This window comes from Podarcis raffonei, chromosome 2 (genome assembly GCF_027172205.1).
Source record: "Podarcis raffonei isolate rPodRaf1 chromosome 2, rPodRaf1.pri, whole genome shotgun sequence".
Taxonomy (NCBI): Eukaryota; Metazoa; Chordata; class Lepidosauria; order Squamata; family Lacertidae; genus Podarcis; species Podarcis raffonei.
In genome coordinates, this window is record NC_070603.1 from 108,324,407 (window position 1) to 108,349,966 (window position 25,560).

The 25,560-nt window shown below is 42.7% G+C and overlaps 1 protein-coding gene and 1 non-coding gene across 2 annotated transcripts; both read right to left on the reverse strand.

Annotated features, from left to right (window-relative positions):
* Window positions 1-922: 922 nt before the first annotated feature.
* LOC128408725 (L-amino-acid oxidase BmooLAAO-I-like) lies at window positions 923-22,736 on the reverse strand. Its single transcript, XM_053378749.1, has 7 exons — window positions 22,500-22,736; window positions 13,985-14,202; window positions 12,675-12,787; window positions 8,694-8,895; window positions 7,757-7,825; window positions 3,776-3,912; window positions 923-1,730 (listed from the first exon to the last, which is right to left on the reverse strand). Exons 1-7 carry the CDS (start codon window positions 22,648-22,650, stop codon window positions 923-925), a joined length of 1,698 nt encoding a protein of 565 aa, XP_053234724.1. The 5' UTR covers window positions 22,651-22,736.
* A 1,078-nt stretch (window positions 22,737-23,814) lies between these two features.
* TRNAL-CAA (transfer RNA leucine (anticodon CAA)) lies at window positions 23,815-23,926 on the reverse strand. The gene is made up of 2 exons: window positions 23,889-23,926; window positions 23,815-23,860 (listed from the first exon to the last, which is right to left on the reverse strand). It is a non-coding gene; the product is annotated as a tRNA-Leu (tRNA).
* Window positions 23,927-25,560: the final 1,634 nt, after the last annotated feature.

Here is a 25,560-nt window from a genome sequence, read left to right on the forward strand (position 1 = left end):
ACATTGACAACCAAATACCGTAGCCTTGGATTCAAACAGAAATCAAACCTTGCTTTCAAGCCTTGCTCCGACTCTCTCCAGCGTACTTCTAGGTCACGTTACTTGAAAAATTCTGGCTTTGGTGGTGGTGGTGGTGGTTGTTGTTCTACACATTTTCTGTCTTGCTCAGAGCCTCCTTTTCCTTTGTTCTCTTAATGGCCCATTACTCTGGCTTATATTTTAACACTTCCTGGATCCAGCAGTTAGAAGGATATCGCATACAGCCTACTTCCTTCTCCCCAAACTCACAGCAATATTTTGACTTGTAGAATCATAGAGTTGGAATAGACCACAAGGGCCATCGAGTCCTGTTGGGTTGAAATAACGACAGACAGGTAGCGAGTGTCATCTGGGAGGCATCTCCCGAGCAAGTCTCGGGGAGTCCCTTTTATTGAATATTACAGCATTGCCACACATGTGCTTATTGCTGATTGGTTAACACAAGTACAAAGCAAAAGGTTGCATATAGGCATTAATCACCGATAGATTAAGGGCTGGGAAAGGGAGCACAGAACTAGACAGGCATGAAAACCTCCTAATTAAAATATAACTAATGATTGATAATGCAAGACTTAAACAATTACGTTCCAATAGATGTGGTCAACTATGCATTAAGGACAGGTCAGGGTATGGTGTTTCATGAACTCAATGTGAACTGAACATTCTGGGGTGGTGAGGGAATGTCTTAGTATTGGGACGGTTTGTGCAGCATTATGTGCAGGAGCGAAGCGTGAGAGCAAGACTTCCCATCAGGCCACAGTTGTGTATAGGATCATAGCATCCAGCATCCCATCAGAGTCCAAATTCAAAATTCCCGATTCAAAACTCCTGTATGTCAAGATAATCCTTCAAATGATCTTTTCTCCTTTTGCAGAGTCCCTGTTTAAAGTTCCTCTTTGTCAGGAGCCTTGATCCTGGGCAGCCACTTCCCAGATGCAAGGTTGATTTCTCTTGCTGCTCTCAACCCTGACATGATTGCGGAGTCCAGCCAGCCGTGGACTTGGGTAGTGTGTTCCCCAGCAAAATGGATCCTGCCTTCTGGCTCCTTGAGAGGTTTGCTGTAATCGACAAACTGGTAGGGGGTGAAGGCAGCAAAGCCAGCCATGGAATATTCATCCAAGCTCCACTTCTTTATTACGAATGACGGGCACACAGCCTGGATGTAATTCTTGGGCAGCCGGTGGATGGCGGACAGGTCATCCAGGATGATGCTAATGATGTCATCGTCGCTGAGGGCATGAAAGAAACTGGAGTCGTCACTGTAGACATAGCTAGCCAAGACAACCCCAACGTCGCCGGAAAAGTTTTGACTGACGTAGTAGATGAATCGGGCCGGGCGATCAGTTGTGGACTTCCCACCGCGGATCCCGTCAGCTTCCCAGAACTTCTCGGTGCAAGCGAGGAAGACTTTGGTGGCGCTCCTGTAGTGGATGGACCGCAAGGCGTGGCTTTTGTCACGCGACAGGGGCGGCTCAAAATGGATGCGCCTCGTGGCCCTGGCGGTGGAGGTGACCACGGCGTAATCGGCTGTCACGCTGTACAGTGCTTTGTTGGCGGTTTGATAAAAAGCGGTGACGCTCTCGCCTGCCTGCTCCATCCTGACCACTTTGCTACCTAATTGCACCCTTTCTGAAATGTTTCTGTAAATGGCTGTTGGCAGCTGATCAAAGCCTCCTATGATTTGATCAAACCTGCAAAACAAACAAACAAAACAAAACCGAATGCAGATGAATGGATAGGATAAGCTTCCTCAAACTCGGCCCTCCAGGTGTTTTAGGCCTACAACTCCCATGATCCCTAGCTAGCAGGACCCAGTGGTCAGGGATGATGGGAATTATAGTCTCAAAACTTCTGGAGGGCCGAGTTTGAGGAAGCCTGGGATAGGACATGGAAGAGCCCTCTTCAGCTGCACTGGGAACTGCTGTCGTGCATTGCTCAGTTGTTGCTCAGTTCAACACAAACAAAAGAAAGCATTTCTGAACACAGCACAGAGTTAATGTGGAGATGGCCACCAAGTCAGATGACTTTGAAAGAGGATTAGATAAGTTTATGGAAGGTATTCAATGGCTTTTATTAATTGTGGAAACAATGGTACCTTAGTTCTCAGACTTAATCCATTCTGGAAGTAAGTCCGTTCCAAAACCAAAACGTTCCAAAACCAGGGCACACTTTGCCAGAGAAAATAATGAAAAATGGATTAATCCATTCCAGACTTTTAAAAACAACCCCTAAAAGAGCAATTTGACATGAATTTTACTATCTAACAAGACCACTGATCCATAAAATGAAACAATAATCAATGTACTGCCGTTACACAATCAGTTAATGAATCAGCATTGAACTGGGTTCCACACAGTCACAAAAACAAAAAAAGAGCCACAAAAACGCAAAATAAATAGTAAAAACAGACAGACCTCAGCATGGCACTCAAAACGGAAGCATAACACTCAAAACGGAGCACATTTGGTTTCTGAAAAAAGTTCGCAAACGGGAACACTTACTTCCAGGTTTGCAGTGTTTCGGTTCCAAGTTGTTTGAGTACTAAGGCGTTTGAGAACCAAGGTACCACTGCATATTATCCAAGGGGATAGCTCAGCTGGTTAGTGTGTGGTGCTGATAATTCTAAGGTTGCAGGTTCAATCCCCTTAAGGGATGGCTGCGCATTCCTGCATTGCAGGGGGTTGGACTAGATGATCCTCAGGGTCCCTTCCAAATTGGCAATCTATGATTCAATGCATGCTGAGTATCTCAAATGGGGAGAGTGGCTATTGAGCTTAGGTCTGGCTTGCAGGCTTCCCATAGGCCTCTGGTCTAGATGGAACTTTCGCAAGAGCCAGCTGGACTCTTACATCTTTATGTTGATTTTGTTGTAGGGAGAGGGAACATATTTTATCTATCATCCATCCATCTATCTATCTATCTATCTATCTATCTATCTATCTATCATCTATCATCATCCATTTGATTTATATACCAACCATTATTCAAAGATCCCAGGGTGGTGTACAACATTAAGAACAAAATAATAAAATGCAGAGCATAATACGGGACTGCATGATAAAATAATCATAATAACAGTCTGCCCACCCCTTTAACAGGTCATCGATTTAATGGCTGAAGGCCTGAATAAAGAGGAATGTTTTTGCTTGGTGCCTAAAGATATGTAATAATGGCCATGGGCGTAGCCAGGAGTTTTGTTGGGGGTGGGGCAGGCCTTTTGTTGAGGAGGTAGCCCTTTTGTTGGCGAGGCCTATTGTTGGGGAGGCAGAACCTCGGCTTGCTATACATTTTTATAGATTTTTCTTTATGGGGGGGTGCTGCCCCCCTGCCCCCCTTAGCTACACCCATGATAATGGCACCAGGAGAGCATTCCACAGACGGGGAGCCACCACAGAAAAGGCCTGTTCTTGTGTTGCCATCCTCCAAACCTCTTGGGGGGATGGGGGACATAGAGAAAGGTCTCGGATTACAAGCTCAGGGTCCGGGTCAGTTCGTATGGGGAGAGGCATTCCTAAGGTATTGAGGTCCCGATTCAGGATGAGAACAGAAATTGTGCTCTGGTGGCGTGGCAGCAGCAGGAGGCCCCATTAGCTAAAGTGGTGCTTCAGGTTAAGAACAGTTTCAGGTTAAGAACAGACCTCCAGAATGAATTAAGTACTTAACCCGAGGTACCACTGTATTTATTTCAGCAAGAATAAATCCTCCCTATTTCCTTGCAATGCGTATTTCCACTTACCTGTTTCCAGAAGAGAAGATCACTGCATCTCTCATACTTTCAATGAACGACTCGAAATAGCCAGCATCTTCACTGAGCAAGTCCCCAATCATTTCGACAGCTCCACGACTCAGATTTGCTATTTCAGTTAAATATTCCTGTTATGGGGGGGGGGGGGAGAATAACCACCTTTAAGGACGGCACTCAACCAAGGCACTTAAGCAAACACACACACCACCAAGCAAGAACTGAATTTGGAATCTAGTACACGAGACATCCTGAGGTTCTCAGGCTTCAGGATTTGCTTATTCTGGAAAGCAAGGAATTGGATTCTGCAAAAAGTTGCAGTGCAGTCCTCTATATGTCTATCTCACTGAGTTCAATGAGGCTTAATCTCAGTCCCAGGTAAGTAAACATAGCTGTATAGCCTTAGGGCAGCCATAGGCAAATTCGCCCCTCCAGATGTTTTGGGACTACAACTCCCATCATCCCTAGCTAACAGGACCAGTGGTCAGGGAGGTAATGGGTGGTGCAGAGGAATCCCCGCTTACCTGCTCCTGGCTGCTGTGCATGTCAGTGGGACGAACACAAGTCCCTTCAGCCCCCCTTTCAGCACCAAAAATGGTATGTGTGTTTTTACAGATTGTTCCCTATTGAAGGAGAATTACATGAAGATGATGTACAGATGGTACACAACACCAGTGCAGTTAGGGAAAATGTACAAAACTAGTACAAATGTATGTTGGAAGTGTAAGGAAAAGGAGGGGACGTTTTATCATATGTGGTGGGATTGTAAGGTAATTTTAAAAAATTGGGAAATGAAATACAACGAATTGAAGAAAATGTTCCATTTAACATTTGTTAAAAAACCCGAGGCATTTTTGTTGGGGATTGTAGGGAAAGACCCGCCAAAAAAGTTGAAAAAAAAAATCATGTATGCGACAACGGCCGCGAGAGTTCTGGTAGCACAAGTATGGAAGACTGACGAAACCCCAACTAAAGAATCGTGGCAAGAAAATTTGATGGACTATGCAGAACTGGCAAAATTGACAAATAAGTTACTGGACAAGGATAACTGTGACTTTAAGGATGAATGGGAACCCTTTACAGAGTATTTGAAGACGCAACAAAGCGAACTGGACTCCTTGGCAGGTTTTCAATAAACATTCACAAACTTTTTATTGATAATAATCAGCTAAATAGTTTGAGGATCTATACAACTTTGTAACATGCAGAAAACAGCATTCTTAGAGAAACCAAAGACTGGAACTGAGGGAAGTCGGGGGGTGGGGGTGGGTGGGTTTTGTGTGGAGAGAGGAAAAATGGGGGGAAAAACAAGGATGATATGTTCTTGGATAATATGTCTTGTTATAATTCTGAATAAATTATAAAAACAAAAACAAAAACAAAAACAAAAATGGTGTGTGTGTCACTACATGCCGATCAGAGGCGGAGCTAGCTGCTCTGGCACATGCTATGCACCTGGGGGGCTAGCCGCCCGCAGGGGCAGGACTAGCTGCCTGCGGCAAACATCCTCAGGGGCGGGGGGCGGCGATGTCATCCCCCTCAGGGATGACACCCAGGCCGGCCTTCACCTACCGCACCCCCCTTCCTCCGCCAGTGGTGCTGATTGCACGTGGCTGGGGAGGCGCCTGTATTCAGATACAGTGGTACCTCTGGTTACGAACGGGATCTGTTCTGGAGGCCTGGCTGTATCCCAATAATTTTGTAACTGGAGGACCGCTTCTGCGCACACGGGAGTGCCAAACCCACTTCCGGGTCGGCCGCGTTCGCAACCCAAAGATTACGTTACCCGAAGGTCCACTGTATGTTTTACTCAGAATAAACCAAACTTTGTGCACCTAACTGTTAGTATTTCATGTATCCGATGCTGCAGATGTGATTGGTGTAAATCACATGCTTGTCTGGGTAGACCGTGGGAACGGAAGACAGCCTTATCTCTCTTCCGTTGTGCATACCGTTGGACTGTACTATTTATTTTACTTCGTTCTGTTCTCTCTCGGAGCTGATGAAAGAGGATGCCATAATTCTTTGCCTGTACATAGTATGTAAATAAATATGTAGATTAGCCCTATGATGTCTCACACTTCTTGCTGTGTAATGCTAGAAGATTAGTGTGCATATACCATCTGGTATATGTTGCTGAGCAGACTAGAGAAGAAGGGAAAGGCCTTTTCCAGAGCTGTGCATAACGGAGGACGCTCAGACAGCAGGGGCTGCAGAAGCACCCCAGGGTGTTTTCCAGCACTAACTTAATCATGTTTATTAATTTGAATGGGTTTACTCTGAGTAAAACTTAGTTGCATACCACTCATATTCTTAATGGTGGAGTAATGAGAGGCAAATGGACCACGTTGTCAGCAGTATGCTGATGACACACAGCTCTGCTTCTCCTTTACATCTGTAGGTGAGGCAGTGGATATGCTGGACTGTTGTCTTGCCTTGGTCATGGAACTGGATGAGAGCCAACAGACTGAAGCTCAGTCCAGATAGGACTAAGGCACTAGCAGTGAGTGATTCCCTGGACTGGATGAATGGGAGGGAGGTGGCCTGCTCTTGATGGGATTATACTTCTTTGGAAGGAGCGGGTATGTAGCTTGGGAGTAAACTGGATCCTCGGGTTAAGAACTTAATTCGTTCTGGAGGTCCGTTCTTAACCTGAAACTGTTCTTAACCTGAGGTACCACTTTAGCTAATGGGGCCTCCCGCTGCTGCCGCGCAATTTCTGTTCTCATCCTGAAGCAAAGTTCTTAACCCGAGGTACTATTTCCAGGTTAGTGGCGTCTGTAACCTGAAGCACCTGTAACCTGAAGCATCTGTAACCCAAGGTACCACTGTACTTCTGGATCTTTTGCTGTCACTTGCTGTCAGTTCCGGATTTACGTATAAGCTAAACAAGCTATAGCTTAGGGCCCCACTCTCTTGGGGTCCCCCCCAAAATTTAAAGGGGAAAAAAACCTGGATGTACATTTCCAAAATACAAGATAAAAAACAAATAAAATAAAACTTTTGTTATTGCCAAATGCCAATGTGCTTGCATTATTAAGTTTGTTATGAATAAAAAAATCGCTTAATAATTATTTCACTATTAATATACTTCTTAATTGTATTTCAGTTCAACAGTTACTTTTATAAAATACATATTTTGTTATGTGCAAATGGCTTTAGATACCTACTAGGTCCATAAATTACCACATAGTATATATTCATCACAAATTTGTTGTTGACAAAGGTCAGCTGGACCTATAAAGGGCCCCATTACCTTCAGGAGCTTAGGGCCTCATCAAACCTAAATCTGGCCCTGCTTGAGGCTCAGGTGGCCTCGGCAGCATGGAGTGCCTTCCATCATTTCTGGCTGGTGGCCCTGCTGCTCCCCTAATCAGGACAGGGATAGACTAACTTCTGCTGTTTATACTCTGGTAACCTCGAGGTTAGATTACTGCAACATGTTGTGCATGGGGCTGCCTCTGAAGACAGTTGGGGAAATTTTGCTGGTGCAGAATTTGACAGCCAGGTTGCTCACCAGGGCGAGACAGTTAGAGCATAGTGTACTTTATCCTGGCCTGACTGCACTGGCTGCCCATGAGTTTCTGGGTCCAGTTCAAAGTTCTGGTTCTGACCTATAAAACCTTAAATGGCTCAGGACTGCAAAGGGTCAAGGGCTGCCTCTCCCTGTAGGAACCAACCTGGACCCTGCAATGATCACCTGAGGCCTTTCTTCATGTGCCCCCCCTCCCCAGGATATCTAGGTGGGATACCTAGGAAGCTGGGTAACTACTATAGGCTTGTGTAATATTCTAATAATATAACAGAAGTGCACCAATGAAGTTTCAGTAAAAACACTTTGTACGTCACAAGTTTGGGGCATTGCTTTAGCTAGTTTTGTTAACTTATTGGGTTTTATTGCGCTAGCCAAAGGCCGTGGTAACATCCAAAGAATGAAAAGAAAAAAAAGGCGGGGGGAAGAATCGTTCTTTTTACCTTGGTTGAGAAGATGTCATATTTATCTAGCATGTAGCTACAGTTATTCCTCTTCAGCTCTTCTACAACCTGGGATGACCATAAAGAAAAAGTCAGAATGCATTTCATAGTTTACCTACATTGGCTCCCAGTACGTTTCCGAGCACAATTCAAAGTGTTGGTGCTGATCTTTAAAGCCCCCAAATGGCCTCGGCCCAGTATTCCTGAAGGAGTGTCTCCACCCCCATTGTTCTGCCTGAGGTCCAGCTCTGAGGGCCTTCTGGCAATTCCCTCATTGCAAGAAGTGAAGTTACAGGGAACCAGGCAGAGGGCTTTCTCGGTGGTGGCACCTGCCCTGTGGAATGCCCTCCCATCAGATGTCAAGGAAATAAACAACTATCTGACTTTTAGAAAGGGAAGTTTTTAATATCTGATGTTTTATCATGTTTTTAATATTCTGTTGGGAGCCACCCAGAGTGTCTGGGGAGGCCCGGCCAGATGGGCAGGGTAAAAGTAACAGATGATGATGATGATGATGATGATGATGATGATGATTACTACAATGTGATATGCTGCCTGAAGAGGTGCTTTCTTTTATCCGTCCCAAATTCTCTAACCTTCAGCTTAAATGGATGCCCCCAAGTTCTAGTGTTATGAAAAAGGGAGAAAAAACCCCATCCACTTTCTGTATACCATGCATAATATTTAGCATCACATAATCTTAAATATCCTCATGCTTCCACTTCGTAAAAATATGTATCCCCCAATATAGTAACCTTCCCTTATAGAGGAGTTGCTCCAGTCGCTTGGTCGTTTTACCTTTCCCAACTCTACAATATATTTTAGGAGGGTGTTTTGGCTAGACGGGCTTTTGGTTCTTTCCACCTCTACGGTCTAATATTTGGGACAGGACACAGAAGGTTTTCCCAATTAAAAGAAGCAGAAAAAGCATCCCAACCTGACGTAGGGACTCCGTATACAGCTGATCAGCGGTTTTGCCTTCTTCCGAGGGATCCACATTGTAATTCAAGAGGCTGGGGTTCCTCTTGACCTCCCCGACTCGCTCCCTGATGTTGTCAATCAAATACCAGGCATTCTCATCCTCCGGAAAGAATTCCGTCAGACTCAGGCCAAACTTTCTGACATATTCGCGGACGATCCTGGGGCATGAGAAGGGGACAGTGCAGAGTCAAAAGAGTGGAATTCGCTCTTCCAAGAGGCAGCGTTGCCCACCAACCTGGATGCCTTTAAAAGAGGACAAGGCTAGCAATTGCTACTGGCCATGATGGATATGCTGTGCTTCCACGGTCAGACGCAGAGATGATTATTATGTTATTATTATTTACTAGGTTAATATACAGCCGTACCTTGGAAGTCCATTCCAGAAGTCTGTTTGACTTCCAAAATGTTCGGAAACCAAAGTGCAGCTTCTGATTGGCTGCAGGAAGGCCCTGCAGCCAATTGGAAGCCGAGCCAGACGTTAGGCTTCCAAAAATCGTTCGAAAACCAGAACACTCACTTCCGGGTTTCAATCGTTTGGGAGCCAAGGTGTTCGAGATCCAAGGAATGACTGTACCGCTCTTCATCTCAGGGCGGTTCACAAGATAAAAGCACATATAATTAGTCAAAACAGGAGCACACAAGCACATTTCAAAGGCTGCAGAATATTAATCACCCACCTGCCACCATATATATATATATATGTATGTATGTATGTAAAGGGACCCCTGACCATTAGGTCCAGTCGTGGCCGACTCTGGGGTTGCAGCGCCGGCGTACAGCTTCCGGGACATGTGGCCAGCATGACTAAGCCACTTCTGGCGAACCAGAGCAGCACACGGAAATGCCGTTTACCTTCCCGCTGGAGTGGTACCTATTTATCTACTTACACTTTGACGTGCTTTCGAATTGCTAGGTTGGCAGGAGCAGGGACCGAACAATGGCAGCTCACCCCAAACCGCCGACCTTCTGATTGGCAAGTCCGAGGCTCTGTGGTTTAACCCACAGCGCTACCCGTGTCCATATATATATATATATATATATATATATATATATATATACATACAGTGGTGCCTCGCAAGACGAAAATAATCCGTTCCGCGAGTCTCTTCGTCTAGCGGTTTTTTCGTCTTGCGAAGCAACCCTATTAGCGGCTTAGCGGATTAGCGCTATTAGCGGTTTAGCGGCTTAGCGGCTTAGCGGCTTAGCGGCTATTAAAGGCTTAGCGGCTTAGTGGCTAAAAGGCTATTAGCGGCTTAGCGGCTTAGAAAAAGGGGGGGAAAGCGAAAAAAATCACAAGACTAGCAAGACGTTTCTTCGTCTTGCAAAGCAAGCCCATAGGGAAATTCGTCTTGCGAAGCAGCTCAAAAACGGAAAACCCTTTCGTCTAGCGGGTTTTCCGTTTTCCGAGGCATTCGTCTTGCGGGGCACCACTGTGTGTGTGTGTGTGTGTATATATATATAATCATTTATAAAAAAATGTTTAGGGGTACTCTCATTTTCCTACTTGTATTGAAATACTGCCTCTCAATGAGGCCAAACCTAGATTCACAAAATGTTTAGGGCTATGCGTCCCCCTGCATCCCCCCAGAAAAAAGCACTGTATATAATGAATATATAAACAGACTGGGGTGGGGAGAGATAGCAAAAAAGGTTTGGTAAGCCCTGTGCACAGCACTTCCTAAACACCTAGTTGTTGTAGTAGATGTTGTAGTAGTAATTATTATTATTATTATTATAGTGCCACACCTATCTGACTGGGTTGCTCCAGCCACTCTGGGCAGCTTCCCATTGCCCAGCGCTTACAAATAGTCACTATCTCTCTGGGAATTTGGTTAACTTCTAAAAATATTGATCTTTTTCAAAATAATTATACACCAGTGTGGAATACTGTTAAAAGAGACTTAGAAATATGGGGAAGGATGAAGTTATCATTTTGGGGAAGGATTTTAGCTATTAAGATGAATGTGCTACCTAAGATGTTATTCTTGTTTCAGACAATTCCAATAATCAAAGGGGCAGCAATTTTTAAAGATTGGCAAAAAACAATTTCAAAGGTATATCTGGCAGGGAAAGAAGCTGAGAATTCAGTTTAAGTTACTAACATACTAAGGAAAGAGTAGGCTTCGCCCTGCCAAATTTGAAATTATATTATGAAGCATCTTTCCTCTGTTGGTTGAAGGAATGGATGAAATTAGAAAATACTGAATTGCTGGATTTAGAAGGTTATGACAATAGATTTGGGTGGCACGCATATTTATGGTATAATAAGACAAAAGTCCATAAAGGATTTGGAAGCCATATATTTCGAAGCTCTCTAATAGAAACCTGGGATAGGTATAAAAACCTATTGGAACGAAAAACACCACATTGGTTATCTCCATTAGAAGCGATGAATGTAAAAAAGGTCAATATGAGTGGGAAATGGATAACATATGGGAAGTTAATATATATGGAAGGAAGTAAATGGAAACTGAAACCATATGAAGAAATTAAAGAATATGTTAATGATTGGTTACATTATCGCCCGGTCAACGAAATGTTTAAACAAGACTCTAAAGAAAAAGGATTTGATGAAAGTGGATCAAAGTTTGAATTAGAGATATTAAGTAATGATGCAAAAATTATGTCTAAAATGTATAAATTGCTGCTTGAATGGCATTTGAAGGACGAAGAGGTTAAGTCGGTTATGATTCACTGGGCCAAAGATTTTGGGTATAATATACAGCTGATTGGGTGAAATTATGGAAGGAAGGTTTAAAATTTACTGCATGCAATGCCCTAAAAGAAAATGTGATGAAAATGATGTATAGATGGTATATTACACCTGTTAAGTTTGCAAAAATGTATAAAGTCAGTAATAAAAGTTGGAAATGTAAAGAAAAAGAGGGAACATTTTATCACATGTGGTGGGAATGTAAAAAGGTGAAATGCTTCTGGGAGATGATATATAATGAGTTGAAAAAAATGTTGAAATATACATTTATAAAGAAACCAGAAGCATTTCTATTGGGCATTGTGGGGAGTGATATAAATAGAAAGGAATGTAAGCTCTTTTTATATGCAATAACAGCAGCAAGAATATTATTGGCCCAAAAATGGAAGCAAGAAACGTTACTGTTGATTGAAGAATGGAGGATGAAGTTAATGGACTATGCAGAATTAGATAAACTAACAGGAAGGATTCGAAACCGGCGAGACCAGAAATTCACGGAAGACTGGAGTAAATTTAGGGACTATTTGAAAAGTAATTGTGAAGAACAGACGACGTTTGTAGGCTTGCAAGAAGTTTTGTGAGGAGAATTATTAGAAGTATTGTAAAAATGGACAAGGGGGAGGATGATTTGTTAAGAGATGTAAAGGCAATATAAAGTGAAGAAATGCATAAGAAGTGGTTAAAACGGTGGATCATCAGAGATGCTGATGGAAGTCCAAAAATATTGTATAAGTGATAAGTTTTGTGGTACATTTTATAATTTATATGTTAAAATTAATAAAAAATATTTTTTAAAAAACACCAAATAGTCACTATCTCTCAACTTTATCTTCTTCACAGGTGCATCGTGGGGCAAAAGGGAGGTGAGCTATGTTTGCCACCCTGGGGAAGGGAGGAATAATGAGTGTTCCCAGAAGAGGTCCTGCCTCCTCCTCGTCCTCCTCCTCTCATCAGCTCTGTCCCGTTCACATAAAACAAACTGCCATAGCCCTCGCAGCCAAGATTTTATCCAACTGGTGGGCCACATCTAAGAAGTCATACATTGTCTTCAACTCCGCATACACTTTCTTCCTTGTGGCAACAGGCCAACAGCTCTTTTGTCTCCCACACAGCCAAGCGCAATAGGACACGTGTCCGTGGAAAGAGCCGTCACGGATGAGCAAGGCGGGATTTATGCATGCTCAGCAGATGAAGTGAAAGGCATGTGGTAACCTCCCGTCTCACCTGTGTGCCTGAGGCAAACGCATGGGCCCCAGATCTGCATACCAGCCTTCTTGCTCATTTCGATACGTCTGCACTCGTCCCCCCACACGGTCGCTGGCTTCAAGAACTGTCACCTGAAGGCAAACAGGACAGCTACTGCTGTATCAATCCAGCTACTGCTTCATGCTACAATAGCCTGCCTTGATTTCCAATTCTTGAGGGCAGTTGAGAGACTTACCCAGCATCCAGCTGATAAATCAGCATGGCCACATGGGTTTCTCCATTTCTCACGGCTAATTTACAAGGGACTGATGTTCAATTTTAACCCTCCGGTGGTTGTGGATTCGTCTTCCTTGGAGGTTTTTAAGCAGAGATTTTATGGCTCTCTGTCATGGATGTTTTGGCTGAGATTCTTGCATTGCAGGGGGCTGGACTTGAAGACCCACAGTGTCCCTTCCAACTCTATGATTCTATGATTCTGATTTCACCTGTTGCTCCTGTCATGGGCCAGGAGTCGGCTTCACCTGCTGAGCAGCAGCCTGAAGTAGCAGAAGGCAGAGTGACTCCACCTGCTGCTGATCAGCCTTCTTGCTCCTGAGGAGAACCAGCTGGCTCCAGCTTTTTTAAGCAGTTTTCCAGCCTCAGTCAGTTGCTGGAAATAACACTTGTCATTCCTGGTCAGACCTTGCTGTTTCTTGCTTCTCGTGACCTTGGACCTTCTGCTTTCTTGACCCCCAGATCATTTGACTACATGAACTGAGATACTCCTGACTGGACTGAACCTTGAATACAGCCTCTGCCTCCAGGCAAGTACCCCCCTGAGACTCGACTGGTTGGCTGGCTTCTCCTTCTACTGAGCTCTGCTGTGGTTGGCAGCACACAACTACAACAGCTCCTTACACCTCCCCACCTATTTTGGCCTAGTTTCCCCAACTACCAGATGAGGTCTGTGCCATGTTAAATGGCTGCCCTTATGAGCACTGCTGCAGCCAAAAAGATTCATGGTATTTTTGGGTGGGACTCCATCACCTACCACCAAACTCAGATTGCGAAGTCAGGTTGCATGATTAAAATTGATTTGGTGCCCTCGAATACCAAACCTTAACCCCCACCTCCCCAATCGGACTCTGTGTGAGAGGAAAAGGTGAGGTGTGGAATAACACTTCCTTTGATGCAACACCTAACCTCCCTGCAAAGTAAAAAATGAATACTCAGCAAAAAGCCACAGTGGTTTAACCTCCCTGCAGACTTTGTGCAAACAAATCAATACACAGGTCCCTAGGGGGCAACCTCGGAAGCAGAGAACCAGTGAGGACTAAAGGACCCCTTACCTGGTGTCCAGCTTCTGTGAGAGTGTAGGCTGCGCTGAGGCCTGCCATGCCTGCTCCTACGATCAGCACTTTTCTTGGGTGCAATGCTTTGCCCAGCCCATTCTTGGCTATGTCTAGATAATTCTCATACTCAGCCTCCCGGAAGCACATTTTCAGCAGACTAGAATCATCTGTGTAGCAGCTTCGCAGGGCGGAAAAGAATAGCAATGCCGAAAGAACTGGAATGCAAAATACACAAATGGATAGAATGAATATATTTGTTTGAATGTTCCTCTTTGTCCACATTCTGCCATCCACGCTCAATCCACGTCCCTTTGGTTAGAGGCACAAGTGCTCTTGGAAAGCAGTTTGTAGAAATGGCAGGAGGAAAGAGTGCTCTTATGCTTGCACCTGAGAGGCTGCTGGGGGGAAGAAGAAGAAGAGGAGAAGTTTGGATTTGATATCCTGCTTTATCACTACCCGAAGGAGTCTCCAAGCGGCTAACAATCTCCTTTCCCTTCCTCCCCCACAACAAACACTCTGTGAGGTGAGTGAGGCTGAGAGACTTCAGAGAAGTGTGACTAGCCCAAGGTCACCCAGCAGCTGCATGTGGAGGAGCGGGGACGCAAACCCAGTTCCCCAGATTACGAGACTACTGCTCTTAACCACGACACCACACTGGCTGGGCTAGATGGGGCATTGGCCTGATCCAGCAAGCTCTTCTGATGTTCTTAGCTGTTTACAAGCCTCTCCCAAGACTGGCCAAGTGTGAAGTGTATATAGCAGAAGAAACACATTCAACGGTCAAGTGGTTGAACCTTGGGTGCATTAGCTGCAAACTGCCTACCAGTTATATATTACAACAGGAGAAATGAATTGGTGCTGTCAGATAAGATTTAGCAATGGCATGGGAGGGGTGTTTAATGACACCATCATTAAAGGTTTCAAAACAAAATTGGAGTGTCCTCAAAATACTGACAGGGGCAGTGCTTGAATGCTAAGTGTAGTCGTGATTGCTTTTCCCCAGCTAGTTGTTTCTCCCCAGTGAAGATTCTGCTTGTAAATGACATGACATATTTAGCACTACCGATTTAGCTCACACCTGATGTTTGTTAAAACAAAAGCCAAACTGTGGTGGTGGTGGTGGTGATGATAATGATAATGATAATGATAATAATAATAATAATAATAATAATAATAATAATAATAATAATTAATATCTGGGTGGCTTCCAACAGATAAAACAACATAACAAAACACAAACATTAAAAAATTCTCCGTACAGGGCTGCCTTCAGCTGGGTCCCCTGCTAAGAAATATTGATGGGACTGATGACACCTCAGCCCTCTAGAGTTGGCCACACCCAGTTTATTTTGTGAAAAGAAAGGGACAGAATATATAAATGTTGCTTTGGACAGCAAAATTACAATTTAAGCAGGCTGCAAATCCTACAGTATATACACACATTGGTCTAAAGAGTGAAGTAATCTACTACTATTCTCAAATGCCCACGGAAAGTGAGTGTGACAATTTTGCCACAGAACCTAAACTTATGACAGGGCTAGTGATGGAGGGGGAAGGGAATATATGTCCTTAAGGAGAGGCATGTGTTGGTTCCTTGAAAGTGCTGAGTAAGTTCCTTGTTGGAGCTTAGAGAGAGCTAACTAACCTAGGGTTTCTGTACTAATTTTAGCCAAGAATAAAATTGAAGAAGGGACGTTAATGAAGAAGGGATGTTGAGATGAGCAGTTCCTGTAATTCCAACAGCTCTATTGTTGTGTTGTTCCTTTACGGAATTCCCTACCTATTTCCCATTTTGCTTAGTCTCCTTAAGTAGAAGTTGAAAGAATATTAGCGTAGTGAGCAAAGACTAAACCGATTCTCCTTGTATGCTTTGTCTCTTAAAGTTATCTTACCATTTTGTCTGTGCAGCAGGTGTCAATTAGCTTTTACTGGTAACTGGATGACATGTGCAGATCTTTATTCAATGTATTAGGACATATTTGAGATAAGATCCCGTGCCACATTAAGTTATGCCAGTCTTTTTACTCATGCAAGGACCCTCATATTTACGGGACCGTCTCTCCTGGTATGCCCTGCAGAGGACCTTAAGGTCCATGAATAATCATAGTTTAGAGGTCCCGGTCCCTATCCTCCACCAGGGCCAGGGCCTCTCAGTGATGGCTCCGACCTGGTGGAATGCTCTGTCCCATGAGACCAGGGCTCTGCAGGATTTAACTTCCTTCTGCAGGGCCTGTAAGACAGAGCTATTCCGCTTGGCTTTCAATTTGAACTTAGCCTGATCTTTTATTCCCCTTCCTTCCCTCCCCTCCCCTTTTTATGAAGATTACCCCCCGCTCTGGGATCCCACAGCTAATTCTCCCCTGGTCTCCTCGCTGGCCCAAATGGGACTAATTCAGCCAGCTAGCCCTGGTGATCATCTAATGTTTATTGTATGGATTTCCCCCCTAAATTGATTTTTGAATTCTGAATTTATTGTTATTCATGTTTCATACTGTATTTTATGCTGTTTTTTGTTGCATTAATTAAGTGTTTTAAATTTGTTGTTAGCCGCCCTGAGCCCGGTTTTCTGAACTGGGAAGGGCGGGGTATAAATAAAAATTTATTATTCTTATTCTTACAGTAGTACAGTAGTAAACCATAGCAGACTGACACACACCTATTCACATTGCAGACATGCACTATTAGTTGGGTGTGAGGCTTTTCTGCATCGGTTCCACTGAAATGAGTGGGAGTTTGCAAAAGAGCAAAATCCCACAGGTAACACTTAAGAGTCAAAATAGAGCTTTCTACAACAAGTTCAAGCTCCTCCTCCCTGTACTCCCACACCTTTTGCTTTCTGAAATTCAACTTGGCGGAATATTATTTTAAAATCTTGCGCTGGAAATATTTTTGAGGTTTTGTTTTAAAAGAGTTACCACAATTTTTTAAGATCAATGATACAGGATTATATAACCCAGCTTTAATTTGAGATACCTTCAAAACAGTAATTAGAGGAACATTAATCAGTGAGAAGAGTAGAATCAAAAAAAGGAAATAAAATATTCATCTCCAATTAGAAAAAGAAATAAAAGAATTAGAATAAAAACATAACATGTAGTAAGAGAGTGTATCGCAAATTAATTTGAAAAAGGAAAGAAATAGACATGTTAGAAATACCAAAAATAATAACATCCCTTCAATATTTAAATCAACAATACTATGAATTTAATAATAAAAACTCAACAATCTTGGCAAACCAACTAAAGAAACGTAAATTAAACAGAACAACCCACTCAATAAAAACAGGCAAAGGCGAAATAACACATGATAAACTTAAAATTAACCAAGCCTTTCATGCATTCTATAAGACCTTATACCATCGCTAAACGCCATTCATGAATTTCTGGCCACAGTTAACATTCCAAAATTAACAGAAGAGCGTGCAACTTATTTAAATCACCCCTTCTCACTTGAGGAAATATTAGCTAGTATAAAAAAGACAAAACCATTTAAGGCACCTGGACCAGATGGGTTTACTGGCTATTTTTATAAAACCTTTTCTGAACTTGTGGCCCCATTCTTGCTGAAATTATTTACAGATATAAAGGATCATGGCCTGGTACCTGGAACTTGGAAAAACGCGCACATCGTAGTGCTACCAAGACCAAATAAAGACTTGGAGTCGGTTGAGTCCTATCAGCCTATTTCATTAATAAATGTTGATTTAAAATTACTTACAAACATTATTACACACAGGTTAGCGACGATTCTACCGAATTATATGCATTCGGATCAGACAGGTTTAATTAGGCAAAGGTCAATAACTACCCCAATTAGGAGGATCCTCAATGCAATATACTGGGGATCAAACCAACCGGCACCAACAGCCATCCTTACATTGGATACAATGAAGGCATTTGACTGTCTTGAATGGAATTTTCTTTTTGAAACCTTGTGAGGTTTTGGCATGGGAACCCCATTCATTGCACTACTGACTACCTTATTATCAGGATTGCACCGCAAATAATTTGATAAATGGTATACACTCAGAGCCTATATCGATGGGCCGTGGCGTGAAGCAGGGCTGCCCTTTGTCGCCCCTGCTTTTTGCCCTGGCCATGGAACCCTTGGCTCTTAGCACTTAGGGGAGACCCTGAGGTGTCTGGAATACAAATTAACGGGCAGAGTTATATGGTGAACATGTTCGCAGATGACGTAGCCTTGATGCTGTCTCACCCTGGAACAAGTTTCCCGGCAGTAATGAAAATTCTTGATGCTTACGGAAAGGTCTCTCATTTTGTGTTAACTATAGCAAATCAGACCTGCTATGCATTCATATGCCACCTGAAGTAGAACTACAACTTCAGCACTCCACTGGAATAATAATAATAATAATAATAATAATAATAATAATAATAATAATAATTTATTTATACCCCGCCCATCTGGCTGGGTTTCCCCAGCCACTCTGGGCGGCTTCCAACTGAATATTAAAAACAGTACAGCATCAGACATTAAAAACTTCCCTAAAGAGGGCTGCCTTCAGTTGTCTTTTAAAAGTAAAATAGTTGTTTATTGCCTTGACATCTGCTGGAAGGGCGTTCCACAGGGCAGGCGCCACTACCGAGAAGGCCCTCTGTCTGGTTCCCTGTAACCTTACTTCTCGCAATGAGGGAACCGCCAGAAGGTCCTCGGTGCTGAATCTCAGTGTCCGGGCTGAATGATGGGGGTGGAGACGCTCCTTCAGGTATACAGGACCGAGGCCGAATAAAACTTTGTCAGAAATATTTTAAATATTTAGGAGTTATTACCCCAGGAACCTCCAAACTTTGGAGAAGCTTAATTTTGGTCCAATCATCCAAGAGATTAGACAAAAACTGAAAACTTGGAACAAGGGTTCGCTGTCATGTTTGGGCCGATTTGCCACTATAAAAATGATGGTGCTGCCCTGCGTCCTCTATCTCTTTAGGGTCTTACCAATTGCCATAGAAGACAAAAAAATCACAAAATTGGCAAAACATGCTTCTAAAATTTATACACCAGAATAAAAGGCCAAGGTTACCATATAAAGCATTATAACAACCAGCCAAAGGAGGTGGCGTGGCAGTACCAATGATATCTAGAAATAGCTTGGCTAAATATGGAAAACCCAAATGAACAGAATTCAATAAGAGGGGTCCCATTTGGGCAAATTAATAAAATAATAATAATATTGAGATAGAAAACCCCTTTTTATTATCCACCGTATTTTTCGCTCTATAGGACGCACCGGACGATAAGACGCACCTAGTTTGGGGGGGAGGAAACAAGAAAAAAAAAAATTCTGAACCCCAGAAGCCAGAACAGCAAGCGGGATCTGGCTTCTGGGATAGCCTCTTGCTGTTCTGGCTTTGGGGACAGCCTTTGAAGCCTCCGCAGGGCAGCGGGATGAAGGCTCCCCGCTGCCCTGTGGAGGCTTTGCGCAGCCACCCCCAAGCTAGAACAGCGAGACGGAGTGCTGCACAGCGCTCTGTCTCCCTGTTCTGGCTTTGGGCTTAGCCGTGCAGCCTGCATTCGCTCCATAAGACGCACACACATTTCCCCTTACTTTTTAGAAGGGAAAAAGTGCGTCCTATAGAGCGAAAAATACAGTAATTTAAAAGTTTGGAAGAAATGGTTCCCACAGATGGTCTCTCAGCTTTCTCCTGTAATACCATTGGCATTTCACCCTACTTTCTATAATAGAGACAGAACATTCCCCTTTGAAAAATGGGAATATGTGGGCCTGTTTTGGCTTAAAGACTTTTACAAAGAAAACACCCCTTTGTCTGGATTAATACTACAAGAAATGGTTCAAAACTTTCCCCACAATTGGATGGTAATCCATCAAGTCATCCATTTTATAAGTAGCACAGAAATCTGCAAACAAGGGACGAAGTCACTAACCGCATTTGAAAATATTTTATACACCACAGACCCTAGAGGTAAAGGTCTAATTGCTTTAATTTATAAAGCAATTGTAAATTTCTCAACCTCAAAACCCTGTATGTTGAAGACTAGATGGGAAAGAGACTTGGGAGAAGGGATTGATGATGGTTTGTGGGAAGGAATGTGGCAAAAAGCCCCATTTTGAGCTATTTCTGCCCAAATAAGAGAAAACACCTTAAAGCTAACCCACAGATGGTACTTGCATCCCACATTGCTAAGCAAAATAGACAAAAATATTTCTCCACAATGCTGGAGAAATTGTGGGAATGAAGGAACATTTATACACATGTGGTGGAAATGCCCATTGATTAAAAACTTCTGGTTAAAAATATTTCAGGAAATGGAACAAATTACATCTCAATCAATCAATTTAGATCCCAAAATAGCATTGCTTTCTATATTTGCAGATGAAGCACAAAATCTTAGAGACAAAGACTTAATTGTGCATCTTCTAACTGCAGCACGTCTTGCTGTTGCTAGACACTGGAGGACATTAAACGTGAACCTATATGAAGTTTTGTATGCTTATGTCTGGGAATTAATTTTGATGGAAAAGTTAACAGAAAGGATGTGTTAAAGAAAACAACATGAGAAACTACATAACTTTTACATAACGTGGTCCTCCTTTATTACATATGCATCAAAGAAAGAACATGCATTTAAACCACCTGAGACACATGGGAGCATGTGGAATGATATTTTTTAAACAGCAACTGAGAAATAATTTGTTATTTGATTATATTACTAATGTAATTACCTGGACGTAGTTGGGGCTGGTTTTTTTGAGGGGGGGTAGGGGAAAATTGTACTTGATTGCTTGTATTTGATTATGTTGTTTTCATATTTGATTATATGTTGTTTTTATATTCAACTAATAAAATATTTTTTAAAAAATGCAGAGAGGTTTTGTTTTGTTTTAAGGAATATTGATGGGACTGATGACACCTCAGCCCCCTAGAGTTGGCACACCCGGTTTATTGTGTGAAAAGAAAGGGACAGAATATATAAATGTTGCTTTGGACAGCAAAATTACAGTTTAAGCAGGCAGCAAATCCTACACATTGGTCTAAAGAGTGAAGTAATCCATTACTATTCTCAAACGCCTACGGAAAGTGAATGTGACAATTTTGCCACAAAACCCAAACTTATGACAAAGCAAGCGAGGGAAGGGGAAGGGAATACGTGTCCTTAAGGAGAGGCATGTGTTGGTTCCTTGAGAGTGCTGAGTAAGTTCGTTGTTGGAGCTTGGAGAGAGCTAAGTAACATAGGGTTTCTGTACTAATTTTAGCCAATGCATTCTAATGGAGAAGGGACTTTGAGATGAGCAGTTCCTGTAATTCCAACAGCATAGCTGTCAACTTTCAGATTTGAAAATAAGGGATCAGCAGCCTCACCTGTTCCGGGGACAGTCTACGGGATATCTAACAATCCGGGATAGCAGCAGGAAGCAGCGCGAAACAGCACTGGAATAAGGGAATTTCCCGCAAAAAAAGGAAAGGTTGACAGCTATGTCCAACAGCTCTATTGTTGTGTTGTTCCTTTCTGGAACTCCCTGCCTATTTCCCATTTTGCTTAGTCTGCTTAAGTAAAAGTTGAAAGAATATTAGCCTAGTGAGCAAAGACTAAACTGGTTCTCCTTGTCTGCTTTGTTTCTTAAAGTTGTCTTACCATTTTGTCTGCGCAGCAGGTGTCGATTAGCTTTTAGGGGAACTGGAGGACACACGCGAATCTTTATTCAATGTATTAGGACACATTTGAGATAAGATCTCGTGCCACATCAGGTTTTACTCATACAAGGATCTTTTACTCATGCAAGGACTACAGTAGTACAGTAGTAAACCATAGCAAAAGCTCAGATTAACACACACCTATTCACATTGCAGACAGGGTGCAAGGCTTTCCTGCATCGGTTCCACTGAAATGAGTGGGAGTTTGCAAAAGAGCAAAATCCCACAGGTAACACTTAAGAGTCAAAATAGAGCTTTCCACAACAAGCTCCCCCTCCCTGTCCTCCCACACCTTTTGCTTTCTGAAATTCAACTTGGCGGAATATTATTTTAAAATCTTGCACTGGAAATACTTTTGGGGTTTTGTTTGTTTTAGACTGTTTGCTTATGGGCTGGGCTTTTGTACAGTACCCAGTCTCCTTTATGTACTTCTACAAATTAGAACAATAATAATAAATTTAAAGCATTTTTGTTTAATAGCAACTTGCAAAAGATTTTTACATCTCCCCTTCTCTAAATCCAGTAACATCAACAACTAGGTATGCTGGTGAACAAATACTGAATTAGTCAAATCCACCAAATAGTTGATCCATTTTTATCTAACATATGTTTCTCTTGTTGGAAATGTATAATATCAAACAGTATTTTCTCTCTGTCGCTTGTTATTCTGTGCTCTCTGCTCCTCTAGTAATAATAATAAGAAAACCTCCCACATATTTTCTAAATAGCATCAAATTCTGAAAGTTGAGTGTAGTGAAATTGACATCAGAAATGTCATTAATAAGATTAAAATCAGACAATTATCTCAGCGATGTGATCTTACCCAGGATTATACTTACAGAAGATGCTCATATCTTTTGCCTTGGGAACTTGAATGGCAAAACTTGTTGGGGCCATTTCTTTTGCTAAGCGAGGCGCTCCAAATACTTTTTCAAATAAACACTCATACGCGAACAGAACAGGAGAGTGAGTGAAGAATGATTTAAGCATTTTGCAGGCTCCTCCCCTACTTTCTCTTCCTCCTCCCACTCTAATTATGCATCAAGCCATTATCAAAGAACTGGAATTCTCTCGATATCTGGTTCTGTGGTTTGCATTTATGTCTCTAGGAAGCCCATAGGGGTTGGTAGGGAGAAAACTGGGAGGCCAACAGTAGGGGGAGCCAGAAGCAATGACACACAAAATCAACTTGTTCTCCTTTTGTCGTCGTCCTCTGCCCTGGTGGGTCCAACATGGGCAACATGGAGACTAAGGGCTTATCCATACCTACCTTTCAGATTAAATGGGTTTTCTGCAGATTGCTGTTTGCTCCAACTTAGCTTTAAAGAGTGGGTTTTCATGGAGAAAGCTCCGGAGCAAGACAAAGAACACTTGGACAGGGAGCTTTGAAGTGCAAACCAAATACAACCACAAAACCTAACAATCTTCTTCTTCGGCGTTCACTCGTAGCCGAGTAAGATTGTCTTCCATAAACACCTTCTTAACTGTGAATCCGTAAGTGACTCTGGAGGCCAGTTCTGGATCCACACGTCCTTCCACAGTGGGGACATAGGTTTCCAGGTGGGAGTTGATCACGGTGAGGGTTTGCCAAGCGTGCCTTCCTTTTAGCACATTTCTCCCTTTTGTCCTGAGTTTGAGCATCTTCAAAGTCCATGACATCTTTGGTAAAGGCTGTCCTCCAACTGGAGCTCTCAAAAGCCAATGTTTCCCAGTTGTCAGTGTTTATACTACTCCCCCCCCCCCCGAGAAAGTCTTTAAATCTCTTTTGTTGACTACCAGCATTATGCCTTCCAATTTTAAGTTCGGAATAGAGTAGTTGCTTTGGAATATGATAATCAGGCATCTGCACAACATGACCAGTCCAGTGAAGTTGATGTTGAAGAATCATTGCTTTGACACTGGTGATCTTTGCTTCTTCCAGTACACTGCCATTAGTTCCCATCTTCCCAAGTGATGTGTAAAAATTTTGGGAGACACCACTGATGGAATCTTTCGAGGAGTTGGAGATGGCGTTTATAAGAGGTCTGTGTTTCAGAAATATACAGTAAAGTTGGTAGTACAATAGCTTTGTTAACAAGCATTTTGGTTTCCCTGCAAATGTCCCAGGGATGAGGGGGAACAAAAAAAAATATTCTTTTTTTAAGAAAAGGGATGTGTCAGAAGTGGGATTTGAACCCACGCCTCCTATTGGAGACCAGAACACCCAGAGCCTGGGAAGGATTATGAGCCTTGAGTCTGGCGCCTTAGACCACTCGGCCATCCTGACAGTGACACTTATGCTCTCCCTAGCTGAATCCTAATTAGCAGTATGCTAATTCACGGGTCTACGTACCTCCATTCGCATTTCCTTTGCGTTTTATGCCGATCTTTTGCCAGAGGTAAAAAATTAAGGTTCAGTTAGAAAAGCGGAAATTTGCCTCCCACGAATGCTTGGACAAAGTTTTACTTTATTTTTCTGTGATTTCCCCTTTTGATATTTCTGTCCATTCCTCTACATATCACCTGGTGGTGAGGTGTAGCTAATGTGGCAGAAGATAGAATTCAAGATGACCTTAACAGGCTAGAGAACTGGACCAAAACTAACAAAATGAATTTCACCAGCAACAAATGTATGGTTCTGCACTTAGGCAGGAATAATCAGATGCACAAATATAGGATGGGGGACATCTGAAAAGGATCTATGGGTCTCCGCTTAACACAAGTAAACAGTGTGCTACAGGAGCAAAAAATGCTATTGTAATTCTAGGTTCCATCATCGTAAGTATAATGCCCACTTTCAGCTTTTTAATATCTGTTTGAAAAGCCTGGTGTGTACTATGGTTGATACAAAAACATAGAGAAACTTCAAAGGAGGTACCTATTTATCCTCTTGCACTTTGAAATCCTTTCAAACTGCTAGGTGGGCAGGAGCAGGGGCCGAGCAACGGGAGCTCACCCCGTCGTGGGGATTTGAACCACCGACCTTCCGATCGGCAAGTCCTAGGCTCCGTGGTTTATACCACAGCGCCACCCGTGTCCCTTATCACTCCTAATTACTTTTACTCAAATAAGGCGGGGTGTTTTCACACATCTACTCAAGCGATAAAGCCACCCTCTAACTACCCTTTAGGCATGCATGAGATATGCCCTGCCCAAGCTTGCTGAGGTGTCCCGATAAACCATAGCCTAAGAGCAATCTGCCCTGTTTTTGGGCATTCTTACCACAAGCCAGTAAAGATAAGCCTCTAAGTGAGTCTGTGTTTTCTGATTGGCAAGTCCTGGGCTCTGTGGTTTAACCCACAGTGCCACCCGCGCTGGTCCAAATTGGAGTTGATGTTAATAGGAAATAACTTGTTGGTTTAACCATTTAAACAATACCAATTTCATATTTGCATAAAGGTAAAGGGACCCCTGACCGTTAAGTTCAGTCACGGACGACTCTGGGGTTGATCTCAATTTCGACCACACAGTGGGAAACTGTTTTAAATACTATAACAAGGGCATCTCTGGACCTTAAATTGAGGCTCATACAACAAAAAATAATATTTAGAATATACTGGACCCCATTACGTTTGTTTAAAAAACGGCTGTCTAAGGTATCTAACTGTTGAAGATACAATAGGGATAATGCTTCTCTAAAACACATGTTTTTTCATTGTCCTATATTGAAAGATTTTTGGCAGAAGGTAACTGAAACTATCAACAGAACTGAACAGAACAACCTTACATTTACAGAGCAAAATATCCTTTTGAATTATATGACCAGCGTGTTTTTACATGAGTAGAATGTGTCCTTTTATTTAAAATGCAGCTCTGGGTTATTTGTGGGGCCTGCCTGGTGTTTTTACATGAGTAGAATGTGTGCTTTTATTTCAAATGCATCTCTGGGTTATTTGTGGGGCATAGGAATTTGTTCATTTT

Excerpts from the sequence above, each read along its gene's own strand:
- LOC128408725 (XM_053378749.1), bottom strand. The coding sequence starts at position 22,650 with ATGCTTAAATCATTCTTCACTCACTCTCCTGTTCTGTTCGCGTATGAG. Across the intron at positions 12,788-13,984 it reads TCACAGAAGCTGGACACCAG|GTGACAGTTCTTGAAGCCAG; the intron begins GTAAGGGGTCCT and ends GTTTGCCTTCAG. Across the intron at positions 1,731-3,775 it reads ATCTTCTCTTCTGGAAACAG|GTTTGATCAAATCATAGGAG; the intron begins GTAAGTGGAAAT and ends TTTGTTTTGCAG.